Here is a 17,158-nt window from a genome sequence, read left to right as displayed (position 1 = left end):
GAAACAAAAACTAAGAACCCATGACTGTATTCTCTCCCTTGGACACCCTTGCCACCAGCCGCGGGTCTGGGCACCGTAATCAGGTCCTACTGCCCTCCGAGACCAGGCAAGTCACTGTCTCTCTGAACCTCAGTTTCCCCATCTGCAAAAGCCTTCCCCTTGCAAGGCAGTTGTGAGGAGCGGAGATAATGCACATACACTACCTGCGGTGGTTAGTACTCAATTACACCCACGTATTATTATAAAGGGGTGGTTCTCAAATGTTCAGATGCATGAGAAATGCTGGGAATGCAAATTACTAGGCCCCATTCCCAGAGATTCTGATTAGCAGGTCTAGGGTGGGGCCCAGGGATATCTGTAGCTCACACTTTTGTCCAGGTGAAATGATGCCCCCTGAGAAACAAGCTTTTGAGGAAAATACACCTGGAGCCTCTGACCACAGAAAGTCTTTATTCCTGAGTTAAAAGTCAGGTTCTAGAATGACAGCCTGCCCCCCGGGGTAGCCAATGCTAGTAGGGCAGATGGAAACCTCTGGTGGAGGCAGCCACGGAGTTCACAGCTTGGGCCTGTGACCCACGATCTCGTCGTAGCCCTTTCTACAGGTACGGGTGATCCACTCATGTTCGTCATCATCTGCAAGGAAAGAGAAGAGCTGATCATGCTTGGTGCTCGCTGGGACCTTTCCTGGCCTGGGTGTCCCCCAGGTGGGGCCTTGGGACTGGGATGATATGTCGGTGGCCAGTCTGTTGAGCTTTGTATGGGGAGGAACAGACCTTTCATTTACACTGAATGCCTCGCAGTGCCTGGTCTTGGGGAAATTGAACATGAAAGGGTTTCTAGCTGTGGGTGCTGCTGGTGGGAGGCAAGTATGAGGCGGTCTGGCTGCCCTGAGCTCCACTGGATCTGACAGGCAGAGAGCAGTGCTTCACAGTCAGCACTTGCCTGTTCTGACAGCCCATGCATGGCAGCCCTGGGACAGTGGGTCTAGCTTGCTGGTGGTGCTAGGAGACAAAGTCCTGAGATTTTCCTTTCCTTTCTAGGCTCTCCATTCTTGACCCTTTAAAGAACCCATCGTTTCCCCAGGGGACTAACACACTCTTGTTTACTCCAGGCCTTTCAGTGGGAACAGAGAGGACCAGGAGCTGCTGCTGTGCCCTGAAGGCCCTAGACACAGGGTCTCCTTCATTACCAACCACCCAGTGCAGTTCTCCACCATCTTACAGATGGACAAACAGAGGCTCACAGAGGTCCAGGCACTTGTCCACAGCCACAGGGTCAGCATGTGAGAGAGCTCAGATTGGAACCTAGGATTGTCCAGCTACAAAGCCTCTTCTGTTTTTTAAACCTCAATAGAGAGATTAGTGAATCTCACTCTTCAGTCCGCAGCAGCCGCCATCGTCTCTCTGTGGAAGAACCCTCCATGGATTGACTTTGTTTTCATTTTTCCTACCTCCAAACCCACACTGGGCCCCTCCTTCACCACTGTAGGGACCTACTCCAATGATGGGCTAGAGAACCCGAAAAATGCATGTTGCTCTGTAAAATATGTGCTGCTGTTTTGTATACCAACGTGTTTTTAATTTACAGAAATGGCATTGTGCTGTGGCTTCCATTATGTCTCACTTTTTTTTTATGCAAAACCCATTCTTACTGCTGTGTGTACATCCAGCTCTTTGCTTCTTCCTGTTGCCTAATATTCCTTGCTTGGCTTCCATCACATTTTCCTCTCTGTGCTGGTGTGGATGCAGAGGTTGCCTACAACTCCCGCTACCAGAAACAATGCTGGGACAAGCATTCCTGGGCACACCCCTTCATAGATACATGGAGAATGTCTCTAGGGTTACATTCCCTCCAGGAGGAGGGTCACGGAGTCCTGCACATCCTTCCCACACCACCCTTTCTGCTGCCCATGCTCTTTTCACACCATGCTGGCTGCCTTCTCCCTGCCATCCTGCCTCTCCACCTTCCCACCACCTCTCCCTTCCCTTGGTGCCACCCCTGCCTTTAACCAGTTCTCCTGAAGGCCACAGCATTGAAGGAGTTCCTGCCTCCTCTCCTTACCCCGTGTCTAGCCCAGTGCCTCCTGCCTAAGAGAAGGAAGGATGGGTCTGCCCACCCTCCTTGGGTGACAAATGACAGATGTTTGGGAACAAGGGCACTCCCTGAGAGCTGAAACACAGAGGGTTCACAGAAAGCTTTTCTGAACCAGATCCCCTGCCAAGGATGCCTTCCTCTTCTGTGAAAGGCACCAGACCCAGGAACAGAGAGGTGGAGGCTCATGGATAGCCTATGTGTGCTTGGTGCTTTGCAGACACTGTGTCTCATTGGATCTTTGTAACAGCCCTGTCGGGTAGGGGAGAGCCTTATCCTAAGGATTCAAACCAAGGTTCACCAGGCTCTGCAACCTGACCTCTCACCCCAGGGAAGATGTGAGCACACCAGGAGCTGAGGCTGCCGCCACATCACCAACCACCTCCCTGCCATTTCTTTACATAGGACTTCAGGAAAATGGCTTGCTGCCTGGCACACTGTGGCAAGCAGCCCGTGAGCCTCAGTTGCCTCTGGGGAGGCTGCCTGGGAGTCCCCGCTGAGGCTGGGAAGCCCAGGGGTGGGGAAAGAGCAATGATGTGTCAGCACACAAGGAGTTAAATGCTGGTGGAGCCCACTTTTGCCACACTGTGAGCAGCCTGGTTGGTAATTACAGTTCTGAAGTCTCCAGGCTATTCGAGTCAGTGCAGCTGCAACCTCTTCAGCAGTAACCCCTGAAACCAGACAGACTGGGTTTATTGTGCTGAACCAGTCCTCAGGCCCCTCCCTGATCGTTAAAAATTGACAGCAATGGACTTAACAGCCCTCTTCACTACCCCTTTCACTCTCTACCTGGCTGTACAGCCACCAATTTGAATCACAGATGCCTCCCCTCCCGGCAGCTGCTCACCAACCCTCCCTCTGCCTCCCCTGCGCCTCTCTGCGGCTCCCCTGGCCCTGCCATGCCAGGGTGAGGCTGCCGAAGCACATTTCATCAATATTTAAAATGGAATTAAACCTGCAGCTTTGATTAATGCCTCCCAGATCCTGGGAGTTGTGATTACTATTTTGCAAATTGCGATTGTTGGAATATGTTAATATGATTGTCTGAGAACATCTTCACCTTCTCAGATAATTTCCCTCCTTTTTGGTAGGAGGGGAGAGGGAGAGAAGGGAGAAAAAACAGCCCACAAACTCTTTAATCAATTGTAAATTATTACCCTTGGCACAACTGCCAGTGGTGCAGAGAGATGGAAGAAGATTTCTGGTTTGGTGTATTTATCTTAAAAATTTTTGGTCCTCACTGGCCCAGTAATTCCACTCTGGGACACTATCTTAAAGGGATAATCTATTTGTCTCAGAACTATTTAGAATCAGGAAAAAGGAAAATGACCTACATTTCTAAAAATGAGGAAATGATTATTTTGTTGTATATGCATTCATTTAATAAATAATTATGTGCCAGGCATGGTGCTAAATTCGGGGAGGTGGATACTATAAGGCACGTGAGGGGATATTTAGCAGATTGGAAAATAATTGTTAGGAAGTTTGTATAGCAACATGGGGGAAATATTTTTGATGTGATAATAAGCAAAAGAAAAAGGCAAGAAGAGATAAGAAATAAAATTACACATAATATATGTTGTGTGAAAACTGCACAGAAGAAAGTTAAAGATAAATTGAAATGTGAATAATGGCCCTGAGTAGTGGGACGGGAGACTTTCTCTTTCTTCTTTTATTTCCCAAATCTTCTTTCACTTTTATTTAGAAACCCTGTCTCTAAATAACTAACTAAATAAATAAAATAATATTTCTATTGTATTGACAATAGAAAAAAAAATCAAAATAATTATTGCCTTTTTTTCTTACCCTCCAATTTAATGTCTTGGTAATTTCCTGCATTTTGTTAATTGAGATAAGATATTTTGGCTGGGTGTGGTGGCTCACAACTGCACTCCCAGCACTTTGGGAGGCTGAGGTGGACAGACTGCTTGAGCCTGGGAGTTTGATCCAGCCTGGGCAACATGGCAAAACTTCCTCTCTACAAAAAATAGAAAACTTAGCTGGGTGTGGTGGCAAGTGCCTGTGGTCCCAGCTACTTGGAAGGCTGAGATGGAAGCATCACCTGAGCCTGGGGTGGTCGAGGCTGCGGTGAGCTGTGATCACACTGCTGCACTCCAGCCTGAGTGACAGAGTTGAAACCCTGTCTCTAAATAACTAACTAAATAAATAAAATAATATTTCTGGGTTCCTAGAAATACCAACAGGGTTCTTGAACTCCTGAAAAGCCAAAAGAACTTGCATAAAGATATTGGTAAAAATGCATAAATATCAGAATAGGCAAATCTGCACAGGAGAATTCCAGGTAATTAATTTATGTACTCTGCCCTCAAAGAGTTGGAGCAAAAATCCCCACTTCTGAAGTGTGGCTGTGCATAGTGACTTCCAAAGAGGACAGTGTGGAAAGGGAGCAGGGGGAAAGGAACTTTATAACGGAGAAACCTCACAAACACTACCTCAGCCAGGTGATCAAGGTCAACAGCAATATTGATTAGTCACGGTGACAGTCTGGACCCTTGATAGGATGGTATGAAAATGACACTTTGCCTCTGTGATCTTCCTCCCAAACCCACAACTCCAATCTAATCATGAGAAAAACATCAGACAGATTCCAGTTGAGGGGCATCCTACAAAATATCTGACCAGGACTCCCTAAAACTGTTATCAAAAACAAGGAAAGCCTAAGCCATGGTCATCCCCCAGTGGAGCCTAAGGAGACAGAATAGGATCCTGGAACAGAAAATGGACATCAGGGAAAGGCATCTGTAAAAAGTATGGGCTTTAGTGAATCACAACATCAATATTAGTTCATTAATTGTGACAGATGTACCATCCGATATAAGACCGTAGGGAAATTGTACTATCTTTTTGAGAATTCTGTTAATTTAACTGCTTTCAAAGAAACAGTTTAAGAAATACATGAAAATCCAGTGTGCTCCCTAAAACACGAGATTCTCATGTTCTCTAAGAGGAGTGGACAATCCTTCACAGACCCAGACATCCAAATTGAAGTCATTCACTCTCTTTTCATTCATGGTCCCCTCATATCACAACTTTTGAATCTATACTTGTTTGCTTTTTTCTTTTTTTGAGATGGAGTTTTTGCTCTTACTGCCCAGGCTGGAGTGCAATGGCGTGAGATCTCATTGATTGGCCAATGAGAGACAGTGCATAGTGTGGATGGGAAGGGTTGATTGGCAGTTCACTAAGACTCTTCTAGGTATGATAATAGAAATATGCCATCCATATATACAAAATAAGCTGTGCTTTTAGTCTCTAGAGCTGTGCTGTCCAACATGGTAGTCACTAGTCACATTGTAACCATTGAACATTTGAAATCTGGCCAGTCCTTACTGATGTGTGCTGTTAGTGTAAAATACACAACAGATTTCAAACACGTACTGCAAATAAAACAATATAAAATAGTACTTTTTTATGTTGACCATGTATTGAAGTGATAACACTGTGGCTATATTAGTTTAAATTACATATATGGCCGGGCGCAGTGGCTGACGCCTGTAATCCCAGCACTTTGGGAGGTTGAGGCGGGTGGATCATGAGGTCAGGAGATCGAGACCATCCTGGCCAACATGGTGAAACCCCATCTCTACTAAAGATACAAAAATTGGCCGGGCACGGTGGCTCACACCTATAATCCCAGCCCTTTGGGAGGCCGAGATGGGTGGATCATGAGGTCAAGAGATCGAGACCATCCTGGTCAACAAGGTGAAACACCATATCTACTAAAAATACCAAAATTAGCTGAGCATGGTGGCACGTGCCTGTAGTCCCAGCTACTTGGGAGGCTGAGGCAGGAGAATTGCTTGAACTCAGGAGGCGGAGGTTGCAGTGAGCCGAGATTGCGCCATTGCACTCCAGCCTAGGTAACAAGAGCAAAACTCCGTCTCAAAAAAAAAGATACAAAAATTAGCTGGGCATGGTGGCACGTGCCTGTGGTCCCAGCTACTTGGGAGGCTGAGGTGGAAGAATCGCTTGAACCCAGGAGGCAGAGGTTGTAGTGAGCCGAGATTGCGCCACTGCACTCCAGCCTGGCAACAGAGCAAGACCCCGTCTCAAAAAAAAATTATATATATATATGTATCTATAAATAGATATATAATTATTATTATTATTTTGAGATGGAGTTTTCCTCTTGTTACCCAGGCTGGAGTGCAGCAGTGCGATCTCGGCTCACTGTATCCTCCACCTCCTGGGTTGAAGCAATTTTCCTGCCTCAGCCTCCTGAGTAGCTGGGATTGCAGGCACATGCCACCACACCTGACTAATTTTTGTGTTTTTAGTAGAGATGGGGTTTCACCATGTTGGCCAGACTGATTTTAAACTCCTGATATCAGGTGATCTGCCCGCCTTGGCCTCTTAAAGTGCTGGGATTACAGATGTGAGCCACCAAGCCCTTCCTGCATATCTTCTTATATAATGTTTTTCTCTCCCATTAGACTATAAGCTGTCAGTGCAGGGACCATGTCTGATTTGTTGACCACTAGACCCAGCACACAGTAGGTGCTTAATAAATTCTCTCCCATATGAAGTCTGGAATAAGCCTTTTTCATTCTGATTGTATTAGTTGCCATCAACAAATATTCCCTCTGCACCCCCTTCCTGGCATCCAGGTCTCAACTGAAATGTCACCTTCTCAGTGACCCTAATCTAGCCACCTCCACTCCCAGTCACTCCATCTTGTCTTCATTTTAGTTTCTCCATAGCATAAGCCACTCCCTGCATATACATTTGTTTATGTTCATGTTGTCTCCGTCCCTGTCCAGACCGAGCTCCAGTGAGACCAGGAGCCCTGCCTGCTTGTTCACTATGATATCCTAGTGCTTAGGAGAGCATCTGGCACATAGTAGGTTCTCAGTTGATATCTTTTGAATTAATGAATGAATTGGAAAGCCCAATCCTGTGGTCAGCCCTGGCCAATGCTAGGGACAGATGGGACTGAGGCCAGCAGAGAGCACTGCCAGGACCTAGGTACACTCCAGGTTTAAATCTGTCTATCTTTGGGACAGAAGGATGTCTTTATTCCAGTTCCGAAGCTTTGGAAGTAACCTTGCTGCCACCTGCGCGCCCTGCCCCCATAGGTCATTAGGAGAACTGAGCTTTTTATAGAGAAGAAAAGGAACTTATTTCAAGAGAGACCCCAACTATGACCATGAGCTACTGCAAATGGAAAACTTTCCTGAAAAGGTTCCCCATTCCTCAGCCTGGCCTTCAAGGCCTCCTGGTCCCCCTGCTTTCCTCCCCACTTCCCTCACAGCTCCCCTCACACTAAAATGCAGCCACTGGAGGAACTGCTGTAGTACACATGTGCATGCTCGCCAGTGCCTCTGTGCCTTTGCATCTGCTGTTCCAGAGCCTCTCAGGGCACAACAGAGGCCCGAGGTACTTTCCATTTTGTTGAATCAGTGTACCTAAAATTGAAGACAGGCCCGAGCAAGATGATAACAATGGCAGTATAATTTAAATATTTACATTTGACAAATTACTACCTTTTTTTCCTTTGAGATGGAGTCTCGCTCTGTCTCCAGGCTGGAGTGCAGTGTTGCGATCTTGGCCCACTAAACTCCGCCTCCCGGGTTCAAGCGATTTTTCTGCCTCAGCCTCCTGAGTAGCTGGGACTACAGGCACGTGCCACGAAGCCCAGCTACTTTTTGCATTTTTAGTAGAGATGGGGTTTCACCATGTTCTCCAGGATGGTCTCTATCTCTCAACCTTGTGATCTGCCCGCCTTGGTCTCCCAACGTGTTGGGATTATAGGCGTGAGCCACTGCGCCCGGCCAACAAATGACTACTTTTAACAGAAACAACCAAATGTAGTGTGAGTGTGTTATTCTAGGATTTCTCCCAAAAAAGTATAAGTTCACAGTGTGCTGAAGGCAGTATGGTCAGGAAAGGGGGTGTGAATTTCAAGTTGTCTGATGAACAGGGTCCTCCTTCAGTCGTGTCACAATCCACACTTAAAAGCCCCATGAATGTGTGGGCTGGGCCTCCTGCCCTCTTGGCTGTCTCCCACCCCCACAGACCCTGCGTGGATGTCAGCCTTCCCTGAGCTGGGACGAGGTCACAGTGTTGGTCATGGTGACCCCCTCCAGCCTTGGGCAGCCCTGTCCCATTTACTTTTGATCGTCAGGGCCTAGCACAGATCCGGCAATTAGAAAGTATTTCATAAATACATAGTGAATAATGAATAAAGAAATGTAAATTTGAGGATATAGTAGTAATAGGTTTACCATGTGGGGTTTTGACAAAGGAGGAAGAATTTTTTCCCCACCCTGGGCAAATGGAGCTGCTGAGAGGGCAGGGCAGGCATGCCAAGGGCAAGTCCAAGGCTGGTTCCTTTTGTGACTTGAGGCAATAGATTGGGCAGCCCTACCACATGGAAAGGCTGGGTTGTATGGGGTCATACCTTGGCACTAACCACACTCAGGAAGCTCAGAGCCTGACTGGCCTGGGACTTGCCTCTCAGTGAAGGTGGGGAGGAGCTGACCTGTACAGGCCACAGGTGTGTCAGGCCTGCTGAGCTGTGTCTAAGTCATGGGTGACATTAGTGCAGCCTGCAGGTCCATGCAGAGCTGGGGGGAAAAGAGATCCTGAAAGTCTCAGAACAGCTGCAAGGAAATATCAGCTCTTCAGAGGGTTAGCAGGGAGGACGCAGTGTGGCATGATGGTTACGAGCGTGGGCGTTGGAACTCTGTGCCACTACTCAGAGACCTTGAGCAAGTGGCCTCATACCTCCCTGGGTCTCATTTACTCATCTACAGTGATGCCTGCCTTGAAGGCTTGCATGAGGACCAAGTGAGATTATTCCTTAAAAAAAGGTTAGCAGAGCCCTTGGTGCACAGCAAAGGCCAAAAACCAAAAGAAACGCCTGAAGTTATCTTTGGAAGGTGGGACTTTAGGGCTCATGTAGTAACACAGCAAAGACTGGCAGGAGTCCTGCAGCCAACCAGGCCTGGGTTGGATGCTGAGCCACCAACTCGCTGGGTGATTTGGGGCACCTCACTCCCATTTCTGAGCCAGGCTCCTCGTCTTTGCAGCAGATTTCACCCGACTTTCCTCAGAGGGCAGAGTGAGGACTGGCCCAGATGAACGGCACTCAGTGGGCACCCAGGAATGGAAGCTACAATCACCATTATGATGGGTCTTGCATTCCCAAACTGGATGCCTATAAGGGAGTGTTTTTTAGGGACTTGCTCAGGACATCTGTAGGACTTCTGGTTCTGTGTCAGGATGGAAGGGGAGCCCATGGGAGGAGGAGGCCTTCACACAAGGATCACTGCCATAAAGATCAAGGGCCATAGCTCAGCTAATAATTTTTCTTCAAAGGCAGCAGGGCAGGCCAGGGCAGGCAAGCCCAGGGAAGGCAAGCAGGCGGATTGGGGTCACTGCATACCCACAGGCTGGGCTCTGCCTGCTCTTGGCACGCCTTTGGGCTGGGCATACCTGCGGTCACCGCTGCTATGCAGCTCCCACCCTATGTGAGTGAGGGGCCTGGGGTGGGGACTAGGAAAGGGAGGAGACCAAGATGAAACAAAGCGTCTGCCTTGGGAGAGCAGCAGAGCTCACACTGGCCGGGCACTTAGGAGGTGCCCACCTCTGCTTGTATGTGGGGGGCCACACTCGTCCTCTCTTCAGTAAGTGAGATGGGGCTGTCTCCACTTAAGATGAGAAAACTGGGGGTGAGATGATTTGCCCCAATTTCTACCATCAGCCAGAGGGAAGGGCCCAGTGTGCCTGGCACCCAAGTCACGCTCGGTGAAGCTGCCAGTGTGTGTGCAGGCACAGGTGTGTATATTCCATCCAACTGTTCTCACACCAGCATCAGCGTGAAGAGGTTGTGTGTGTGTGTGTGTGTGTGTGTGTGTGTGTGTGTGAGTGGCTGCAGCAGAGGGGAGGTGTGCACATGGCGTGTGACTCATGTGACTGCCTGAGTGTGGCAGATGTGAACCCCTAAAATCTCAGTGTGTTCCATCACATGCAGAGGGCAGAAGCATTTCCAACCCACAGAGACAGCCCAGGGCTCATGGCGAATGCCAGGGTGTCAGTGAACACAGGGCTGGGCCAGGCCCTAGGGGAAGGAAGCTTCTGTTATAGGGGCTGTTTGTCTTTTGGGGGATCTAGGCCCATCTTCAGAGGGCTCCAGGCTGGGATTGGGGGGTGCACTGCAAAGCAGGCTCCCCAGCTTGTGGGCACCTATGGATCCCATCCACTGCCCTGCCACACCCTCTGTGCAAATGCAGGCTATGTGAGCTGGTGGGGCAGGGCCACAGCAGTGCCACAGTGAGGGTGGCAATGCTCAGGCATCCCCATCACCACTCCTGACAAGAAAGAGGCTTTGAACTTTACTGGCAGTGGTGGTGGCCAGAGGCCAACGCCACAGCATCGTCAATATTGACTGAGGAGTCATTGCCTAGGCAGAGCCTGTCACAGGGCGGGGAGGTGGGAGGCCTTGGGGCTGCTCTGGCTTTTCCCCATACAAGAGCATCTTCTGGGCTGGGCAGAGGGCTTGGCCAAGCACCCACAAGCTTCTCAAGGCCTATTCAAATGTAAACGGCTTAGAAAAAGACGATTGGCTCTAATAGAAAAAAAAGAAAAACTACAAAAGTGAAATTAATAAATGTTATAATTAATGCATTCAGACTTAATTATTAAATTTAGAAATCAAAGCAATTTTATTACACTTGAAATCCATTTGTAGGCTCCATTTCCTCATTTTTTGAGAATTCCCCAGTATGCATGACTCTCAGGAAATCATGGCCAATTGTTAAAGACTCATCGTGAAACAGTTTACCAAGCAACAGCAACATTTTTATATTGAATGTGGGATTTATATTTCATGTGGGTACACTTTGTTTCAATATATGGAATTAATTTGCTTTTTTTTTTTTTTTTTTTTTTTCAGATGGAGTCTTGCTCTGTCATCCAGGCTGGAGTGTAGTGATCTTGGCTCACTGCAACCTCTGTTTCGTGGGTTCAAGTGATTCTCCTGTCTAGCCTCCTGAGTAGCTGCGATTACAGGCGCCTACACTGTGCCTGGCTAATTTTGTATTTTTCGTAGAGACAGGTCTCTACCAACATGGTGGCCAAGCTGGTCTTAAACTCTTGACCTCTATCTCTCCAGCCCACACTGGGTCCCTCTGCCTTGAATGTCCAGCTGAGACCCACTCCTCCATACTCATCAAAGCCCAGTCTGCCCATCACAGCTGGAGTGAGGCCTCCTTGACACCTTCCCCATTCCCCAACACATAAGCCTTCTCAGTTGCTCCATCTGGGGCACCCCGTACCCCTGCGTCTTTCCAGTCTTTGCCCATGTGGCTCCTTCCCTTCCATGTAGCAGAATCCAATCATCATCCTTTTAGACCTAGCCAAACTCCACCTTTTCCAGGACACCATCTGGACTGCTTGGGACACACTGATGCTCTTTTCTGTGTGTGTGGCACACAGTGAATGTAGCTCCTGACACCACTGAAACAGGGACACTCCCAGTTTTCTGGAAAGAAGCTCATATTTAATATTTAAAGTTAAACATCATAGGAAATATAGAATTGTGTTGGACTGCTTCCTATGCTTTTTTATGGTTTATGTTATTTTGATTTCTAAACTGTATTTTGAGGGGTGGGAGTTTCCTTATGGTCTTTTCAACATGAGGTTCCCTAAAGGACCCAGGCCTCTGTCCAGAGAACACCTACCCCAGTCCTGTGACTGTCTATTTTTATATATGTTCCCTCTAGCCCTGTACTGGTCTTGGTGGGGGCCAGGCACAGGGTCTGATCCCCATGTGAAACCCTGGTGGATGCAGGGCCTCAACAAAGGCCTGTGTCTAGGGGGAGATTTGGAGGCTTAAGGCTCTAGGTGCATAAGAAATGATGAAGATGATGGGGACATATCCATAACAGAATGCCCAGGGCTGGGTAGACAGATCAGAAAATCACAGGCCTCTAGTCCAGTCTTGAAACTAGAATCAAAAGCAGATGGGAGGAGGCCAGAGTGCAGTTTGCCATGGTAACACTGGCTCCTCCCTTTGGGATGTGAAGTTAAGGAGGCCCCTGCTTTCCACCTTTTCACCCTGGGTGTAAAAGGATCACAACTGTGATTGCCAACATGCACCAAGGCCTTCACTTGGGCCAGCTGCTGTTCTTGTCGGAGATGACACCATCTCACTTCATGCATGTCATCTCACTTCAGGCCACAATCCTGGAAGGGAGGTCTATTTCTGTCCCCATTTTTCAGATGAAGAAACTAAAGCTCAGAGACATTAAGGGCCTAGCTCAAGGTCACTCAGCTGGTGAGTGGCAGAACTGGGATCTGCTTGCAGATCTGGCTGGCTCTAAGTCCCTGCCTGTAGCCCTGTCTGCCTTCCTGGACCTGAGGGGTTTCAGTCAACAGCCCTGAGTTCCAGAGCCTGAGCTGAGGAAGAGAGTAGGTTCCTGCCCCATGGGCTCTGGCTTTCCACTCACTTCTATTAAAGGAGACAAAACAAAGCATTATAGTGCTGGCTCAGGTTGACTCCAGCCGCGGAAGGGGAAGCTGTGTCCTTCAGATGCCTCCAGGAGGCTACCATGGGGGTTGGGGGGCAGGGGAGGTATTGTTACCGGAATCCAATGGGCACCATGGCTGGAAGGGGAATTTCCAGGGCCTTTGGAATTGGGGTGGGGAGAGAGGATGGCAATGGGCAATTCCTGCAGTCCAGGGAGAGGTGGCAAGCTGGGCAGGCTGTTATTCCTAGAGCAAAGGTCTTGACAGGGCTCTATGGATGGCTTCCAAGTGACCAATCCCTCCCTCTGTAGGCAAAATTCTGTTTGTGAATTCCAGTGTATTTCTCTGGGGAGAAGTCCATAGCTGGGCCTAGATTCTCAGAAAGGTTCATGGTTCAGGAAAGGCCACAGCATATCTCGTCAGTTCAGAGCATGGCCTCCAGTGTCAGAGGGACCTGGGTTCATATCCTGGTTCCTCCCTTTACTACCTGCTTGATCATCAGTAAATAACTTACCCCCGAGCCTCAGTTTCCCTATCTGCCAAATGCGAATAAGGGTCTATTCCTCAAAGAACTGGGATGTGGTAAGTTCCTGGCAGCGTGGAGGCATCCAATACTCATAACTTTCCTTCCTACCCCTTTTGCTTACAGCAAATGCCCGTCTGCTGGCAGGGATGTGTGATTGGTGCGGGCATTTCATTTGGCAGTTACAGCATATTATCCCTCCACAAAGCCTTCATTACAGTGCTGCTAACAACACTGCAGATAAAGCATGGATGTCCCTGTGTGCCAGCCTCCAGGTGATTATAACATTTCGGTAAATTGCCTTTTGTCTCGCTGGAGGGATGACAGCAGGAGGGGACTGTGGGGGAGTCTCACTCGGCCATTTTGCAAAAACCACAAGGGAGGCACTGTGGCAAGGTAGCCTGGGTTTGCAGAAGGATTTCCGGCCAGCAGTGAGAAACCAGGGTGCCGGCCCTGGCTCTACCACAGGCAGACTATATGGGGTTGGACACGTGATTTGCCCTCTCTGGGTCTCAGATTTCTCATCTGTCAGGCAAAGCCCGTGGCTTCAAGACCAAGGGAGTCTTGGTTTGTCAGTGACATTGAAAGACGTTTATTGGCCAATTTTTGAGGAAGAAAGTGGGCAGAGAACTCTCTTGGGAATAGTCATCTGCAACCTTACACTCTTTGGATATGTACTTTTTATATCTCTATAAAATATAGGGCTGCTAGGAAGGCTCTCGGTTGTTTCTTTCTTTCACTCGTACACTCCAATTTCTCATTCAAAGTCAACTCTAACATTATCTTTAGCTTTGGAGTCAACTGGACCTGGCTTCCAATTCCAGCTCTGCCATTTGCTATCAGTTTGACTTTGGGCAGGCATTTCACCTTGCCTCAGTTTCATCATCTGTAAAGTGGGAATAACAAGGATAACTACTTTGTGGGGCTACTGTGGAGATTAAATAAAATAAAATACATGTAAAGTGCTTAGACCAGTGCCTGGAACACAGTAAGCAGTTGGCAAATGCTGGCTATTATTATTAGCCTGCTTTATCACCTGAAACAGTATATGGATACCTTTATGTATGAATAGATCTATTTCTTTGCTGCCATTTTTAATGATTGCATTGTATTCTATAGTAAGAATAAAGTATATGTTATTTAACCAGTCCTCTCGTGTTGGATGCTGGGGATGTTTCCAGTTTTCAACTGTCTAAACAGCGCCAGAGAAATGTTAGAAGATAAAAGTGGTCTTTTTTCTCTAGGTGTTCACTGTGCAGCTTAGATTTCACCCTTCTCTAAAGCTGGGTGGGGAGCAGATACACACCCTGTCTGGGAGCTTTTCACTCGTGTCTCTTTCTTTCTTTCTTTTTTTTTTTTAAAGACAGAATCTTGCTCTGTCGCCAGGCTCCAGGCAGGAGTGCAGTGGTGTGATCTTGGCTCACTGCAATCTCTGCCTTCCTGGGTTCAAGTAATTTTCTTGCCTCAGCCTCCTGAGCAGCTGGGACTACAGACATACGCCACCACACCCAGCTAATTTTTGTATTTTAGTAGAGACGGGGTTTCACCATGTTGGCCAGGATGGTCTCGATCTCTTGACCTTGTGATCCACCCACCTCGGCCTCCCAGAGTGCTGGGATTACAGGCATGAGCCACTGCGCCTGGCCTCCCATGTCTCTTTCAACAGATGATCTTGGAGCTGGTCAGAAGTGGAAAGTGGGAAACCTGGGGAAGCAATCAAGCCTGAGTGTGAATTCAGGCTCCTGCCAAATTTCTGGGGGAAATTCTTTAACCCCACTGAGCCTCAGTTTCCTCATTGTTAAACAGGGATCACAGGAGTACTCCCTAACCCTTAGCTGAGGGTCTGGTGTGTGGCAAAATCTCAGTCATCGTTAGCTCTCGCCACCACCATCATTGCCATCGTCCTCATTATTCTGATGGTGGCAGCTGAGTCACATAAGCCAGGTTACTTTTCACACTCTAATTCACACCCCTGATTCCCATCGTCCATTTAATGGAGTGTACATTCAAATGAGCCTTGTGGTCTTGATTTTGAATTCTGTCTGGAACCCACAGGTTCAAACGCAAAAGGGCCCTCTCTGCAAATAATCACTAGTGTGTGATATTTTTAAGAAGCCAAAGCCATTGTTTCTGATTGAAGGAAAGTTTGTGCTATTTTGAAGAGCAGCACGATTAAGCGGTGGCGTTATCTCTTTAACCATTGGGAATTATACGCTGTTTGAAAGATTTGTGAGCTCTAGGACATTTGCCAGATGTGCTTGATTCGACATTTCAGACAACAAAGGGGATAATGTTGGCGGGAATCTTGACGGCATTTCTGATGATCAGGATATTCTTTGAGGATGGTACTGAGACCTTTCGGGGAAGAATTTCAGCTTTTACATAAACTAATTTGGGATGCTCACTCTCTGTCTTCCACAAAGCAAATTTAGTTCATTGTTAGTTGTATATGTTAAAATGGTTACGAGGGTTTTTTCTTTGAATATTAATAATGTGTCTTTCATCTGAGACACTCGCATGGGGTATCATTAATTGGGAGGAGGGAGTAAAGATTAGTGGTACAGTTATTTTGCAAATGATTACTACTAGTAACGTTGAGGCAAGCAACAGCTACATGAAAGAGATACTCATACAAACTGCCAGCGAGGCTCTAGCTTACCCTTCCTAAGAGGAATGACAGGGACGTGTAGGAGGGGGAAGGGTTAGAGTTCATCTCCCAATTTCCCATCATAGTAAAGGCCATTCACCCAAATAGCTCCAAATGCTTCTTTATTAGCTCACAGTGTATAAAGGAGCGCTTTTCAAATAAAGTAACATCTGATTGTGGGGACTGTGGTGCTTTTGTTTTAAAGCTCTAGGATGGACCTTTTCATTCACTTAGGAATCTTAGTGAGCTCCCATTGGGTGCCAGGAACTGTGCTCGGTGGAGGAACAACTATGAATCACACATGCCCCTACCTAGAGAGGAGATAGATGAATACAGAATAAACCAGGACCACATAGCTGGCAAGAAGAACGAACAGGACAGGCTTTGGGAAGACTGGGGTTTAAATCTGTCTCTATCACTAGCTATGTGACACAAGCAAGTTATTAACCCGAGACCAAGCGTCTTCATTGCAAATTGTAAAATGTGTCTCATACAAATTACCCACTTGGGGTGGCTGTTTGTTGTTGTTGTTTGTTTATTTGTTTTTTGAGATCAAGTCTCGCTCTGATATCCAGGCTAGAGTGCAGTGGCACAATCTCAGCTCACTGTAACCTCCATCTCCCAGGTTCAAGCAATTCTCCTGCCTCAGCCTCCCAAGTATCTGGACTATAGTTGTGTGCCACCACACCCAGCTAACTTTTGTATTTTTAGAAGAGACAGGTTTTACCATGTTGACCAGGCTGTTCTTGAACTCCTGACCTCAGGTGATCAGCCTACTTTGGCCTCCCAAAGTTCTGGGATTACAGGTGTGAGCCATCGCCCCTGGCCAAGGTAAGCTGTTAAGGTGCTTGGCACAGAGCCTGGCAAGTATCCGCCACAATAAGCATTCCTTTCCCAGCTTGTCTCCCCAAGCTGTGGATACACAGGTGAAGCCATGTGCCCTCCTTTGAGGGGTACGGGAAAATCTTCCTGGCCTTCTGTTAGGTGCTAGGCATTGAGAGACATGGAGGACTGAGGTGGGTAGAGAAAAGAGGGAAAGGCATTCTGTGCTGGGGGAGAGATGAGGTGAGAATAGGCATTAGGAAGTGCTGGTGTGTTTATCAATGGATGCCAGCTGGTCCTGTCGGACTAGAACATGGGGCGTAAAAGAGCAGGTTGGAACACGGACCTTCAAAGTTATGCTGGGGCTCTGAGTGCCATAATCAAGTGTTTGCAGATCCCAAAGTTTCAGCAGCACCTCATTTTCCAAGCAAAACTCTTGAGGCAGAAAGACAGCATATTCAGGCCCATCTTTCGTCCTAGAGACTCCTCTCGGGTGCTTAGAGAAAGCTTAACAAATCCCAGGGTCTAATTCACTTCTTTCTCTCTGGCCTGAGTCAATAATTATCGTAATGGTAACAGCCACA

The 17,158-nt window shown here is 47.6% G+C and overlaps 2 protein-coding genes across 4 annotated transcripts in view; one reads left to right on the top strand and one right to left on the bottom strand.

Moving 5' to 3' along the window:
• LHX6 (LIM homeobox 6) overlaps window positions 1-14,246 on the top strand; it is a 43,191-nt gene extending 28,945 nt beyond the window's left edge. For both annotated transcript variants that reach the window (XR_013536464.1, XM_054236575.2), the window contains exon 9: window positions 11,009-14,246. Coding sequence is in view for 1 of the 2 variants with exons in the window: in XM_054236575.2 (XP_054092550.2) it covers window positions 11,009-11,100 (92 nt within the window). In the remaining variant the exon portion in view is untranslated. The remainder of the gene's footprint in view (window positions 1-11,008) is intronic.
• Window positions 430-17,158, bottom strand: part of MORN5 (MORN repeat containing 5) — a 38,589-nt gene continuing 21,860 nt past the window's right edge. For both annotated transcript variants that reach the window (XM_002806525.7, XM_078375599.1), the window contains one exon: window positions 430-633. In XM_002806525.7, coding sequence (XP_002806571.2) covers window positions 554-633 — 80 coding nt within the window. In that variant the 3' untranslated portion in view covers window positions 430-553. The remainder of the gene's footprint in view (window positions 634-17,158) is intronic.

The sequence above is a fragment of the Callithrix jacchus genome, chromosome 1 (genome assembly GCF_049354715.1).
Source record: "Callithrix jacchus isolate 240 chromosome 1, calJac240_pri, whole genome shotgun sequence".
Taxonomy (NCBI): domain Eukaryota; kingdom Metazoa; phylum Chordata; class Mammalia; order Primates; family Cebidae; genus Callithrix; species Callithrix jacchus.
This window is presented reverse-complemented; position numbering and strand designations above follow the sequence as displayed.